Here is a 15,942-nt window from a genome sequence, read left to right on the forward strand (position 1 = left end):
GCCCAGTAAGCAAGTGGTTAAGCACCAGTCACTTTTTGTTTATGTATATGGAGTATACAAAGTCGCTCTGTGTATCATTAATTTTTAGTCACTTTATTTTCATTTATTTATATGGAGTGTACAAAATCATTTTGTTCACCATGTTAAGCACCGTCACTTTATGTATAATCTTTTATCTGTTTATGGTACATCTTTATGCTATATGTATACGGAGTAGGTATTATGTAGAAGACACATATATATATGTGCATATACCTATTCATTTCTTATACATCTGTTTATATTGCATGAATGAAAGTACTCCAGTTAATAATTTGATGTTGCAATTATATTTTTTCATTCATTTTTATCTAGTATCTTTTGTGTATTGGAGATCATAGAATTTTCAAGAGCACAAGTCACTTTTTTTGGCACGGTTTTTCACTTTTATTAGAGCACGTGACATAACTATATTTATTTTAATTATTTTTTTTCATTTTTATATCACTATTTTGCCTCAAAAACCCCAGAGGGTCTAACACAGGTTAATTTCATAAATGCTCTATAATTAATATCAGTTTAAATCAATCCCACTATTAGACCAGAGTGTTAATCATGTCAGTATCAGGCCCAATTGATTAAGGAAAACTCTTAAGAGGGTAACAAAAAAGTTCACAGATAACAGTCAAATATAGGCGGAGGATCAAACGCGTGGGAGCATTTAGTCCAAAGAGTATCCATAGGGTGGGGCACTTATCCCTAACCCCTCCAGGGTTTTTTAATGGATCCACTTAACCAACCTCTGGGCTTTTTCATATATAAGGTTATAACCTGCAGAGGGTATAACACAGTATTATAGGAACAGCGCCACACCTACTGCCATATTCTTTCTTTGTTACAGATTGCCCTCTCTGTGCTTTTTAAGAATTGCGTCCCCCTTCCACCAGAACCTGTCTTTCAAACATGATTTGAATCTATTGACTGTCATGGCCGAAGCAGTATATGCGGAACTGGCTGTGAGCCTGAGAAGTGGGCCTGATAGTGATAACCATTCAAGCTATGACTGGCATGGTTTGTCGGGCCTTACAGCTAATAGCCAAGAGGCTGAAACCTGATTGTATAAATTGCCATAAGGGATCAGCAATACCTTTTTTACTTTCCCACATGACCTATGTATGCTTTGGAATAAAGGTGCTCAGTTTGTGGGTCATCCTATTTTTACCCTGAGAAGTGGAGGTATCCAAGGAATATGTGTGTGTTTTTTATTTTTTTATTTTTTTCCCCTCTTTATATAATATAATTTCTGCCTTAACACGCACATTAATTTTAATGGCATACCAGTCTTGGTGTATAGGGTTCAATTTTGAGTTGGCGCACCCTTTGCAGCTATAACAACTTCAACTCTTCTAGGAAGGCTGTCCACAAGGTTTAGGAGTGTCTGTGGGAATGTTTGACCATTCTTCCAGAAAAATTTGTGAGGTCAGACACTGATGTGGACAAGAAGGCCTGACTCGCCGTCTCCACTCGAATTCATCCCAAAGGTGTTCTATTGGGTTGAGGTCAGGCGAGTCAAGTTCCACCAACCCAAACTCTCTCATCCATGTCTTTATGGACCTTGCTTTGTGCACTGGTGCACAGTCCTGTTGGAACAGGAAGGGGCCATTCCCAAACTGTGCCTACAAAGTTGGGAGCATGAAATTGTGCAAAATGTCTTGGTAAGCTGACGCCTTAAGAGTTCCTTTCACTGGAACTAAGGGACTAAGCCCAACCCCTGTGAAAAAAAACCCACGCCATATACCCCCTCCACCAAATGTTTTGGACCAGTGCACAAAGCAAGGTCCATAGAGGAATAAATGCACTAATACTGCCCCCACAGGGTGGCATTGTGGACAGGAGAAAAATACACTATGCCACGTCCTTTAAATTATCAGAAACATTTAGGAAAATGGAAAGAATAGACTTTATAGGCATGATTTAAACTTTTTTCATAAACAAATGTTATTTATAGCAAAAAATTATGGACATAGACAAGTATAAAAACACATACATCGGTGGCTAAAAATTCTCATTGACCAATACACGGTCGAGAATCCACCCAGACTCAATCGGCTAGGCTGCTGGGCCAGAGCATTCCTGAGTTTGGTGATTGTCCCAATATAATAACATGGAAGGTAACCTGATCAGGTATAGTGCTGACGCAAATGGTAACAGAAACCAACTCTGGTTATATATTCTTCTGGACTTTAAAGTGGTTGTAACCCCACTTGGTGCTTTTCAGGTAGTCTCCTGTCTTCCTTGATGCTAATTGCCCTGTGTATGTGTTTTTATTTTACATAATGACGTTCTTTACCTTTTTATATCCTAGTGCCACTCGGCGCTCACGTGACTGCCCGCCCTTTCCTCTCTCGATCTGACAGCTATAGTGGGCGGGGCTGAGAATCCCTCGCTGATGTCAGATAGGCAGTCGCGTGAGCGCAGAGAGGAGCTCACAAATATAGTATAGAACTGCATTATTTTTTTTTTTTATTTTTATAAAACGCATACATCGGACACTTGCTAATTTTCAGCACTCACCTGTCTGCCTTAATGCCAAGTTATTTCTGCAGGAGGGGAGGGGCTTTAGGGGAACAGAGATAGATAGATAGATATATATATATATATATATATATAATATAATTTTTTTTTTTTTAACTCCTGCTCGCGTTTTGAGTTAAAGTAAAGCAGAATCAATATACCCTGAGTTTACTTTCTATTTAATTATATTGGGACAACCACCAAACTCAGGGATGCTCTGGCCTAACGGCCTACCCAATAGAGTCCGGGTGAACTCTAGACAGTTTTATTGGTCAATGAAAATTTTTAGCCATATCTATATTCACTTGTGTGTGTTGTTGGTGTTTTTTTGTTTTGAGATTTTTTTTTTTTTTTTTTAAATCATGCCTATAAAGTCCATTATTTCCATTTTCCTGAAAGTCCTTCAAGACATGGATGAGTGAGTTTGTACTTTTAAGTATATACAGTTGATCCCTTGAAGATTTTGTAAGTTACTTACAAAGAAATGAAGGGTCTATACGTTTTTTTTTTTTTTTTTTTTTATCATAGGTGTATTTTAAATGATCGAGACAGAATATCAACCAAAAATCCAGAAAATCGCATGATACAAATGTTATAAATTGAGTTGTGATTCAGTGAGTAAAAATAAGTATTTGATCCCCTACCAACCAACAATAATTCGGACTCCAACAGACTGGCTACAGTATGTGCTCATGTGGTACACAGATTAGTCCTGTTAATTTAACCACTACAGCCCCGGACCAATAAACACCTTAAGGACCAGAGGTCTTTTTCCAATTTCGCACTGTGCTGCTTTAACTGGTAATTGCGCGGTCATGCAATATTTCACCCAAACGAAATTTGCGTCCTTTTCTTCCCACAAATAGAGCTTTCTTTTGATGGTATTTGATTGCCTCTGCGATTTTATTTTTTGCGATATAAATGGAAAAATAGCGAAAATTTTGAAAAAAATACGATATTTTCTTCTTTTTGTTATAAGAAAAATCGAATAAACTAAATTTTAGTCATACATTGAGGGCAAAATGTATTCAGCCACATGTCTTTAGTAAAAAAAATGTCAATAAGCGTATATTTTTTGGTTTGCGCAAAAGTTATAGCGTCTACAAACTAGAGTACATTTTCTGGAATTTACACAGCTTTTAATTTATGACTGCCTATCTCATTTCTTGAGGTGCTAAAATGGCAGGGCAGTACAAACCCCCCCCCCCCCCAAATGACCCCATTTTGGAAAGTAGACACCCCAAGGAAATTGCTGATGGGTATGTTGAGCCCATTGAATATTTATTTATTTATTTATTTATTTATTTATTTTTTTGTCCTAAGGGATTGAATAATGACAAAAAAAAATAAAAATTTTACAAAAAGTTGTCACTAAATGATATATTGCTTACACATGCCATAGTTATATGTGGAATTGCACCCCAAAATATATTCCGCTACTTCTCCCGAGTATGGGGATACCACATGTGTGGGACTTTTTGGGAGTCTAGTCGCGCACGGCACCCCGAAAACCAATCACCACCTTCAGGATTTCTAAGGGTGCAAATTTTTGATTTCACTCCTCACTACCTATCACAGTTTCGAAGGCCATAAAATGCCAAAATAGCACAAAACCCCCCCAAAATGACCCCATTTTGGAAAGTAGACACCCCAAGCTATTTACTGAGAGGCATGTTGAGTCCATGGAGTATTTTATATTTTGCCACAAGTTGCGGGAATATTACAAACTCTTTTTTTTTTTTTGCACAAAGTTGTCGCTAAATGATATATTGCTCACACATGCTATGGGCATATGTGAAATGACACCCCAAAATACATTCTGCTGCTTCTCCTGAGTACGGGGATACCACATGTGTGGGACTTTTTGGGAGCCTAGCCGCGTACGGGACCCCGAAATCCAAGCACCGCCTTCAGGATTTCTAAGGGCATACATTTTTTATTTTACTCCTCACTACCTATCGCTACCTATCAGTTTTGAAGGCCATAAAATGCCAAGATGGCACAAAACCCCCCCCCCAAATTACCCCATTTTGGAAAGTAGACACCCCAAGCTATTTGCTGAGGGCCATGTTGAGACCATTGAATATTTATTTTTATTTTTTTGTCCCAAGGGATTGAATAATGACAAAAAAGAAAAAAAAATGTTTTTTTACAAAAAGTTGTCACTAAATGATATATTGCTCACACATGCCATGGTTTATATGTGGAATTGCATCCCAAAATATATTCCGCTACTTCTCCCGAGTATGGGGATACCACATGTGTGGGACTTTTTGGGAGCCTAGCCACGTACGGGACCCCGAAAACCAAGCACTGCCTTCCGGATTTAAATATAAAATGCTACCAAAAAAACTGTTAGTGATCGCAGGGATCAGGCCTGACTCTGCGATCGCTGCATTTATGTGTTTAGTGTTTTGTAAGTGACAGTGATCGATCGATACTGCACTTGGGTGGGCTGGGCAGAGGGGCAAAACGCAGGTGCTAGCAGGTATCTGCGCTGATCCCGCTAACAATGCGTTTTTTTGGAACCCTAAACTGCTGGGGACGCTAGTATAGATCTGATCAGATCAGATATTGATCTGTTCAGATTCTATACCACTACGGGAGGTTTATGCTTTGCGTGTGGGTGTTAGCGGTACTGGCACTAACCTAGCGCTGCCTGGGGCGACGCAGACCCTGACCCTAAAACCTAATTGATATCACCCGCCGGGTGATCAGGGGGTTAAACCTTTATTGGGTAATAAATGGTGGGTGCCCTGATGCTATAAAAAGCAAACTAACCAGAGGCACCCGTAACACTTATACGGTGATCAGTGGTGAAAGGGTTAACTAGGGGCAATCAGGGGGTTCAGATTTTTATTAGGTAGTATATGGGGGTCCCTGGCGCTATATAAAAACCTGACGGGGAACCTAAATAACTAACTGGCTAACCAGCGTCACCAGTGACATTTATACTGTGATCGCTGGTGAAAGGGTTAACTAGGGGCAATCAGGGGGTTAAAACCATTATTGGATAGTATATCGGGGTACCTAGCGCTATAAAAACCAGGCGGTGAACCTAAAAAAAAAAACTAGCTACCTAGCGACAGTAGCGACACTAATGCAGCGATCAGAAAAATGATCGCTTAGTGACACTGCCAAAAGGGGGTGATGACGTACAATGGCAGTACGGCGGTCCTTAAGTGGTTAAGAAGCTGCTCATAACAACAACTCATTATGTGTATAAAATACACCTGTCCACAGCATCTTTCTTCCATTCAAGCCTCACGATCATGGGCAAGATCAATGAGCTGTCAAAGGACGTGAGGGACAAGATTGTAGACTTGCACAAGGCTGGAATGGGCTACAAGACCATCGTCAAGATTCTTGGTGAGAAAGTGACATCTGTTGTGTGTTCGCAAATAGAAGAAATGCAAAATAATCATCAATCGCCCTTTGTCTGAGGCTCCATGCAAAAGTTTGCCTCATGAGGTAAAGATGATCATGAGAAAAGTGAGGGACCAGCCCAGAACTACACAGGAAGAGCTTGTAAATGATCTCAGGGCAGTTGGGACCATAGTCGCCAAACAAACCATTGATAACACAATGGGCTGTCATGGAGTGAAATCCTGCAACGTCCTCAAGATACCCCTCCTCGCGAAGGCGCATGTACAGGCCCATCTGAAGTGTGCCCATGAACCTCTAAATGATTCAGAGAAGGATTGGGAGAAAGTGCTGTGGTCAGATGAGACCAAAATTTTGCTCTTTGGCATTAACTCGACCTGCTGTGTTTGGAGGAAAAAAAAATTCTGACAATGACCTTAACACCATCCCTACAGTCAGGCACGGAGGTGGAAACATGATGCTTTGTGGCTATTTCTCTGCTAAAGGTACAGGCTTACTATTTCACATTGAGGGACCAATGGACTGGGCCATGTAATGTAAAATCTTGTATGAGAACCTTCTTCCCTCTGAAACACTGAGATCACTGAAGATGGGTCATGGATTGGTCTTCCAGCATGATAATGACCCAAAACATACCATCAAGGCAACAAAGGAGTGGCTCATGAAGAAGCACATTAAGGTCATGGAGTGCCCTAGCCAGTTTCCAGACCTTATGGAGGGAGCTTAAACATCGAGTTGCCAAGCAAGAGCAAAGAAACCTTAAGGATTTAACCACTTGCCGACCAGCCACAGTGTGTAGATACTGCGGCAGGTCGGCTCTCCAGCGTAAACTGACATGCATGTTAAACTGCATGTTAGACTGGATGTCCCTGGCCAGGAGAGACAGAGCGGGGATCTGCCTAGGTAAATAAGGCAGATTCCTCCGTTCTGTCAGGGGACAACTCTGAGATCTGCTGTTCCTAATGATCAGGAACAGCGATCTTTGTCGTCACAGGCAGCCCAGCCCCCACACAGTTAGAACACACCCAGGGAACACAGTTATCCTCCTGATTGCCCCCTAGTGTTAACCCCTTCCATACCATTTTTTTTTTTATGGCACCGATCAATGTAATAAAGTCACTGGTCACCAAAAACCACTATCACCATTGTCATTTGGGGTCAGATTTGACCGCTGCAATGTCCAAGTCCCACAAAAAATTTGATTGCCACCATTACCAGTAAAAACTTCTTTTTTTTTTTTTTTTTAAATAGGTCCATAAATCTATCCCCTATTTTGTATACACTATAACTTTTTCACAAACCAGTCAAACGCTTATTGTGAATTTTTTTTTTCTCTTTCTTTACCAAAAATATGTAGCAGAATGCATATTGTCTTAAACTGGTAAATACCTCAAAATGACAACCAAAAGAAAGCTCTATTTGTGGGAAAAGGACATCAATTTTGTTTGGGTACAGCATCTCACTTCCGTGCAATTGTCGGTTAAAGCGACACAGTGCCGTATTGCAAAAAATGGCCTGGTCGTTAACCACATCAATACCAGGCACTTAAACACCTTCCTGCCCAGACCAATTTTGAACTTTCTGCGCTGTCGCACTTTGACAATTGCGCGGTCATGCTACACTGTACCTAAATGAAATTTTTATCATTTTTTTTTTCCCCCCACAAATAGAGCTTTAGTTTGGTGGTATTTGATTACCTCTGCGGTTTTTATTTTTTGCTAAACAAATAAAAAAAGACCAAAAATTTTGAAAAAAAAAAAATTATTATTATTATTATTATTTTTTTTTTTTGTTTCAGTTTCAAAACGTTGTAAATAAGTACGTTTTTCTCCTTCACTGATGGGGCGGCACTGAGGGGCACTGATGAGGCGGCATTGATGGGCACTGATAGGTGGCACTGATGGGCGACACGGGTGGACACTGGCACCGATAGCTGGCACGAATGGGCATGGCTAGGCGGCACGAATGGGCATGGCTAGGCGGCATTGTATTGTACTGATGGATGCCAATCAGTGATGCCCATTGTGGGCACTGATTGGCATTCATTGTGGGCACTGGCATCCATTGTTGACACTGACTGGCATCCCTGGTGGTCTAGGATGGCATATCTGGTGCTGGGCATCCCTGGTGGTCCAGTGTGGGCATCCTTGGGGGGGGGGGGGGGGGGGGGCTGTGCTGATAATCGATCAGCACAGACTCCCCCCTTGTCAGAGGAGCAGCCGATCGGCTCTCCTCTACTCGCGTCTGACAGACGCAAGTGAGGAAAAGCTGATCACCGGCTCTTCCTATTTACACTGTGATCAGCCGTGATTGGACACGGCTGATCACGTGGTAAAGAGTTTCCGTCGGAGACTCTTTACCGGGATTGTAGTTACGGGGTGTCAGACTGACACACCGCAACAACGATCACCGCGGTGCGCGCTCCCGGGGGCGCACAGTGGCTCAAAATCCTGAGGACAGTCTATGACGTCCAGTCAGGATTTTGAAACCCCTTTGCTGCGGTCCTTTGACAATGGGCGGGCGGCAAGTGGTTAAGGGGGTTAAACCTTCCGGCACTGAAGTGGTTAAAGAAGAGTGGACCAAAATCCCTCCTGAGATGTATGCAAACCTGGTAACCAACTACAAGAAACTACTTTCTACCTCTGTGCTTGCCAACAAGGGTTTCTTCACCAAGTACTAAGTCATATTTTGCATTGGGATCAAATACTTATTTTTCTCACTGAACTACAACTCAACATTTGTATCACCTGTTTCTTCTGGATTTTCGTTGATATTCTGTCTATCATTTACGTGTAAATGATTGGGTTTAGAACTACTGTAACCTAATCCGCGCATAAATCCTATCCTTCCTTGCATCCACTACACATCTCTTAAAATGAACCTCTTAACTCTTGTCTCTAACAATAGCGTAACGGTTTACTGCTACTTCTTACCACTAGATTAACTAATTCAGTAAATCTGTGTGTATACCTAAAGATTATAATGCTGTAAATAATTTTTTAGTGGAACACCACTGCTTCCATTGCCTGGTGAATTAGAGACTGGTGCATAACCAAAACAACTAAAATCGAATCTCCTCCATTTTAGGAAAAATCAGCAGCTGTTAGGAGCCAGCCCCCGTTACTATGTGTATGGCTTCCAAACAAATTACATTTTTAATCAACCTGGATACTTTATTTTTATTTTTTTATTTTTTTTTCCCCCTAAACTAATTGCAAAGGTACTGTATTCAATGATTTTAACATATGAAAGAGTAAAGGCGGCATGTAGAAGGGTTAAATGATTAAATGTATTACATTTTATGGAAGTGTGCCAAGCCTCCAATGTACCTAGTAAGACAGTTTTCATTGAGATGATTTTGGAGCTGATACAGGATGACCACTGATGGGATCAAGCCTGTTTAGACCTAAATAGTAAACTATTAAATCAATTATTTACTTTAAATAATAAGGAAACAAAAAAACAAGTCGGTGAGTATTTACAAAGCATATTTATTGAGTTTTACATTTTGACCAGATTTTTAGTTAGTGCTATTAAACCTTCCATGAAAAGTAGCAGCGGACCTTGCATCAGTATTGTTTACCGTCCCCTTTTTGTTACCACAGCATAATGAGCCTTTGATAGTGGGTTTTTTAAAAGGCATTGTACACTTTTTCATATGTTTTTGGTGTTTTAACGAAGTATAAGTGTCGTTTTGTTCCCTATGTTGGTTTACCTCACCTTGTAATAATGGGCTCACAGGTTGTGTCTGCAGTGTGTAGTGTTGTGGCTGATGGATTTCCCTATGTTCATGTATTCCTTTACCAAGCTTGCCCAGATTCACTAAAGGGACAAGGAGCATCCAGTCAATGCTTCGCCAATTCTCTGTGTTGCTTCACAAATGTGGGAGTGCTAATATGATAACCTATCTTCTCTTCATTACATTTGCCTGCTTATGTATGTTTCAGATCTAGTCACTATGAAGTTTTCACCTACAAAACACTAGACTGAAAGACCCAGGGTTTGTGGGATATATAGTTTCTTTACAGGAAGTGTCAGTTCTTGGGCTACAGACAGAGATCATGCCATAACCTGTGCAGTGTCTTGCGGCATGCCTCATGCTTGAACAGAAACTGCTGACACCAGAATGTGAATATTTACTATCCTGTAGGCTGTGTACAAGGCTTCAAATGACCTTCTATAACTACAGGTAGAAAACGCACTGTGTAGATAGTAAGGCTTATAATGCCTTTAATGTCCCCCTATAGATTAACTGTGTTACATTGCAGGGTCTCCCTGGAGGCCGCGCATAGACACACTGACATGGGGCATATGGCATTACGGGCAATGCACAATGTATCTTAGGCAGTTGCTCATTACAGGCAGTTCATTGGGAATCATGGGAAATGTAGTACTAATTGAAGTAGGGGGAAGAGCAGCAGAGGGCAAAAAGAAGAAATCTCAAAGTGGGAGTAAACTTCCACGTCTGACTTGTACCTATAAGTAAGCCAACAATAAGGTCTGATGCTGCATCTGTCCCCCGCTGGCTCTAAGACTGAGAACTGAGAGATCAAAGACTGCTGATAGCTCATTTCTCAAGGCTCTGCTCTGCTACAAACCCCCCCCCCCATGATCACTCGAGTGCTCAGCCTCTCAATGGCTTGCTGAGAGACTGAGCTGAATGCCAGCCCAGACATAGGCGAATTCTGACTTTATTGTTGCGATCTTGCCCTGTGGCTGGACCAGCTCTGTGGCATCAGTCGATTGCGGGATTCAGGCCCGTTGCCTACTGAAAAGGGGTCACAGATGTGCAGTGCAAACTGCACTCCTGTGATCCACAGGAGAAGTGCAGCCTAACAAGGTTTGGCTGTACTTCAACGGGTAAGTTCACCTTTACAGAAAAATCTGTAAGGGTGAACAAGACACCCCCCCCCCCCAGTCCCGCTGACCTGCATGGTGGCGATTGCCTGTTCTGAGCCCCGGTATAGAAATCCCCAGAGCTTAAGCTCCTAAATGTACCCAATTAGGAGCATTCTAATTGGTCAGTGAAGTCACATGGGCAGCGCCCACCAATCAAAACCCACATAGCCCATCCTCTCAGCGAGGTAGAAGAGAGAAAGGGAATTTCTAAGCCCCAGGGCTCAGAATGGGCAATCGTCCCCATGCAGGTCAGCGGGATTTGGGGGTCCTGTGTAAGTTCACCTTACAGATTTTTCTGTAAAGGTGAATTTGCACTTTAAGTTTTTAGAGCAAAGCACAGAGAAGTAAAGGTTTGTTTTTAAGGTACTAAGCTAGATAATAACCAGGATGTTGTTCCTTGTGTTTAATACTACTAAGAATGCACCACTCCTGCACTCAGGTAAATATGAAGTTAGGTATTGTATTTGTAACGGCAACTTTGCAGAATTATAACCATCATGCAATGTTTTATTTCTTTCTGCTCCGCAGGTAGTGCCATACTTTTTTGGCAATCGCTCTGATGAATCGGCATATTTTTTGTTTGCAGGACATTGAAATAAAATCAAAGTGCTTTGTTCACAGAATTTGAAATAAACTGTAGAAGGCATAAAAATACGAGGATGGCACATAAAAAAAATAAATAAAAAAAGAATAGATGCCTCAGCAGAATGTAGGAATGTCAATGCTTGAGAATGGGATGTGAATCATTTCTGCTCAGTAGAAACATTCTTCAGGATTTGTAATACTTCCAGCTGGGGATAAAGCAGATGGCTTCCCTCCTGCTTTCAAGTTTCACTTACTGCTAATGTGTTGCACATGTAAATAACACTCTGCATGAAAGGTCTATGGGCCAAAGGAGAAGAAGTACTATGACAGTCTGTCTTGCATTGACACATAGCTTTTCTGAAAATGGCATCTCTGTAATGAAGCTCCAATCCTTTTATCTTTTGTTTTTCCAACCTTACTTCATGTACCTCTATGAAGAGCTGTCATTACTTATAGCAGACAATGTTGAAGTGTGGCTCTGCATATAATTTCACAAAACCCAATAGAAAATTTTTCTTTTTTTTTCCAATATATTTTATTGAAGGAAATTGCAGTACAGCCTATGACAATGGTGGTAATACATTTTCATAAAACATTTGGCATAAACCATGTAGCCTAGGCGTTGTTTACATGGGTAGACTGTAAAACTAGAGTAGTAAGAAACATCATATAAGAAAAACTTCCATGAAGAGATAACTGGGTGGATCATCTGTGGAGGATCCCTAAACTACAAGGTGGAACAAAAGAGGGGGGGAGTAAGGAAGGGTTGGGGGGAGGGGGGGCGTACACCAATTATACTGTAGAAAGACACTAGGACTGTGACGTCATGAGCTGAGTGCTCTCAGTTGGGATGCCGATGATTGGGGTACCGGTGAGGAAGGAGGGTGGTCATGTTGAATGACTTTTTTGGATCTCGAGTCCCACTAGTTGTGGGTGTTAGGTGACCATGGTAGTAGTTGATTGTCCCAGTACCTGAAGATGAAAAGCAGGGGGTCTTTTGGCAATTTCAACAGGGTTATACCATATATAAACGATATGACTTGATCCCAGAAGGTGGAGATGTAGGCGCATGCCCAGAAACGGTGAGTTAAGGAAGGCCTTGCCTGGTGGCATAGGTGGCGGTGCCCTGGTTGTTCTTTTCTGAGTGGAAAGGTACCATGAAGAATTTTGTAGTTGGGTTTCTCTCCAAGATTCGTTGGGGATCAGTTGTAGGATTTTGTTGCAGCCTAGTAGAAGTTTATCTACTATGTCTGTCTGTATCTGGAAAGTCTCTACCCCAGTTTGCTGCTGCTGAGGTTGCTATCATAGGAGTGGTCATGTGCAAGAGAGGTTTGTAGATGTCAGACAGTATAGGAGTCTTCTTCTGGAGCAGATGATTTGTGCTCCTCTCTGCATGAGTTGCGAATTACGCTGACACATTGCCCAGAATTAAAAGCATGGGACTGGGGGAGGTAGAATGTTTCAGCAATGGCTGAGAAGGTGGGCCGCATAGTATAGAGAATTTGGTAAGGCTTATTTTTTTTTTTTGCTAGATAGAAAAAGGTTTGTGATCCATCCTCGGAGTGAAGTTTGGGTTGCCCTGGATCGGAAAGGGGCCTGGACATGAAGGGGGAGAGTTTGACTTTTTCTTGCTTCGCTCCAGGCTATGGCTGTGTCCTGTAAGAGGAGGTTAAATTGTATGGTTGAGGGAATAGATTTCCACTTGCAGTGCAGATTGGCCACCAAGGAGTAAGGGTGGGTCATTAGAGATTCAATGGGGTAGTTTGAACAGCGGGAGGATTGTGTGCTCTGATATTAGGAAGACTAATACCCCCTTTACGCCTGTGAAGATATAATTTTGCAAAAGCAATACTTGGTCGTTTATTCTGCCAGATAAATTTATAGATGGCTTTAAAATTTTAATATTCTTGTGCTGCAGAAGTAGTGAAATTATTTGGCGTGGGAGTCAGAAGGGATTAGCTGAGACGATAAGAACATCGTCGACGAAGAGGGAGGTGCGTAGTTCATGTTTGCCAATGCTAATCCCATGTAATGGGGCCTTTTGGGTTAAGTATCAAGAAAGGGGTTCTAACGCAAGATTAAATAGCAGCGGGGATAGGGCTTGTCCCATGCCATTGTCGAGGTGGAATTCGTCCAAGAGAAGGCTAGCCATTGCCAGGCTGGCCACGGGGTGTACATGGCGTTTACGAGATGTTTAAAGGGGCCAGTAAGCCTAATTTTTTGGCATGGTCATTGAAAGCAACTCAAAACTAACGTTATAACGAAGGATTTCTCCACGTCCATAGTGATGATGGCGAAGTCTCGTCCTGTTTCATCCCTGCATTCACTGCCTTCTTCACTGAGGCAGCTATCATGGGCGTCAAAAGTGTTGCCACTGTGTGAGCTATGCGCTCAGTATTGTCTCCTTGGTAGGAGAAAAACTTCCAAATGAGGCTTATTTAACAACTTACTGACCGGCTTATGTATATATACATCAGCAGTTTGAAGATGGATATCTCGGTAATGGCAGCAGCTGCTGCCACAACCGAGGTATCCATCTTTAGAGCTGGCGGTTCTGTTTACAATAATGGTGGTCTCTGTGGCAGAATCACACAAGATCACCGTTATCGGTGGCGGGAGCCGTCGTTATCGGCGGAGTCGATTGTGACATGTTTGGTATTAATTTACTTGGCGTAACATTATCTTTTACGATATAAAAAAATGGACTAACTTTACTGTTGTCTTTAAGTGGTTAAATAATTACAGAATTCATAGAGTGTCTTGCATGATCCCTGGTAATGTACTTCCTGAAGCTTGTGTTGTGTAACTTTCTCTTCTTCTGCCTTTTCCAGGTATATTTGGACTTGCAAAAGAATCTTTAATTTATTGGCTTTTGCTATACGACTGTTCCATTTACTAGTATGAGAAAGTATTGTCATTAAATTATTGGTAGAGAATGACAGGCGGCAATAAAAAAAAAATTACCAGAAATATTAATCTTTTTCTCCAGTCAAAAAAGGTGTGTGTTTTTTATTTTTTAATTGCTGTCCTCATGGCTAGGATTCACATCTAACATATCTTGCACAGTTTTGCTTATGTCCATAGCAATGAATAGAATTGCAGAATGCATGATTGGGCATAGATAAGTAAAGGACTTTAAGGTGGGGCCTAGAGTGAGGGTTGCTTTGATATAAGTGTAACCACAACAGGATATACTATATAATGGAATTATTGATTTCTTTTCTACTATTGCACTAATATACTACAAATGATTGTACATTTGATTTTTCTTATCAGTTTTTCCCACGCACAGTATTTTGGTTGCTTTTCCATGTATTGTATGTATGTGGTTTTATTGCAATTTTGTTATACATGTATGTTTTATATTTAGTTATATAAATTATATAAACAAACTTTTTTGTTTCTTTTTAGGGAGGGACATTGATGGCAGTGGGTCTTGGAGTTGCAGTTGCAGCTTTTGCAGGTACGCATAATAACATTATGTGTTTATTTCCTCTTTGGTAAGTGAGATTTTAAAGGGAAAAGCCAACTTTATTGGTAGCGGGTCAAACATTCCTCTTAAAGCAAACCTGCTTTAATGGTGGTGGGTCAAGGTCAATGATTCCTTTTCTAAAGCTAGATGTGTCTTGACTGAAGAATTTGGATTGAAGCAAAAAGTCTGTAATTATTGTAGAATATTTTATTGCTGTTGGACTTCTAATTCCTATTATAATGTCCATATAAGTGCTGTATACTTTGCATATATTACCTGTTTGTTAGCCAAAACACACTCCCCTCTATGGCTCTTTGAAACTTTTTTTAAATCAAATAGAATTTGATTTACAGGAAGGATCATCTTGCACCCCTATTCTCACCAGTCTAGATGGCGTGTAATGGACGCGCAGGAGTACATATAACTGGGACAAACTTTGGGCCACATTTAGGGAGCATAGGGGAACTGCAGAGAGCCTCCTCCCATTGGTCCTCCTCTAAGGCTCCTATATCCCTTTCCCACTTGGATATGATCCCTGCGGGGCTGTCGGGTAGGAATTTGTTTAGCAGCATAGAGCTGCACGAGATAAAAAACCTTTATTCAAGGTTACTTCTCTCATGTAATTGAAAATGGGCATGAGGCTCTGGGTCCAAGCATCACTGTCCAGTTAGGCTTTAACTGCGTGTTGGAGTTGGAAATAATAAAACGGCATGGAGGCAGGGAGTTTAAATTCCGACTGCAAAGCATTGAACAGGCAAAGTTTACCATCTCTAAATATTTGTGTCATATGTGTAATCCCATATTGTTGCCATCTCATGCCATTTTTAATCTCTCCAAATATCGCTTGTTTCCCCAAATGGGGCTATGGGGCTAAACCTGGTGAAACCCTCTACTTGTTGTAAAGCTCCTAGCTTTGTTCCATACTTTCTGCATCAAGTTGTAGGTAGGAAATGGCATTTGGAAAACCTCAGCGCCTCCAGGCCATCCACCGCCCCCCCCCAATACCCCTCCATTGTAAACCGGAGAAGGTGTGCTGTAGGGTCCACCAA

The 15,942-nt window shown here is 41.3% G+C and overlaps 1 protein-coding gene across 1 annotated transcript in view; it reads left to right on the forward strand.

The window, feature by feature from the left end:
• The window catches only part of DNAJC15 (DnaJ heat shock protein family (Hsp40) member C15), a 75,205-nt gene that overhangs the window by 21,593 nt on the left and 37,670 nt on the right, over positions 1-15,942 (forward strand). The window contains exon 2 of the mRNA XM_077483197.1: positions 14,833-14,884. Coding sequence (XP_077339323.1) covers positions 14,833-14,884 — 52 coding nt within the window. The remainder of the gene's footprint in view (positions 1-14,832; positions 14,885-15,942) is intronic.

The sequence above is a fragment of the Lithobates pipiens genome, unplaced genomic scaffold (genome assembly GCF_037356315.1).
Source record: "Lithobates pipiens isolate NorthernLeopardFrog02 unplaced genomic scaffold, aLitPip1_a1.2 Scaffold_16, whole genome shotgun sequence".
In the NCBI taxonomy this organism is placed as follows: Eukaryota; Metazoa; Chordata; class Amphibia; order Anura; family Ranidae; genus Lithobates; species Lithobates pipiens.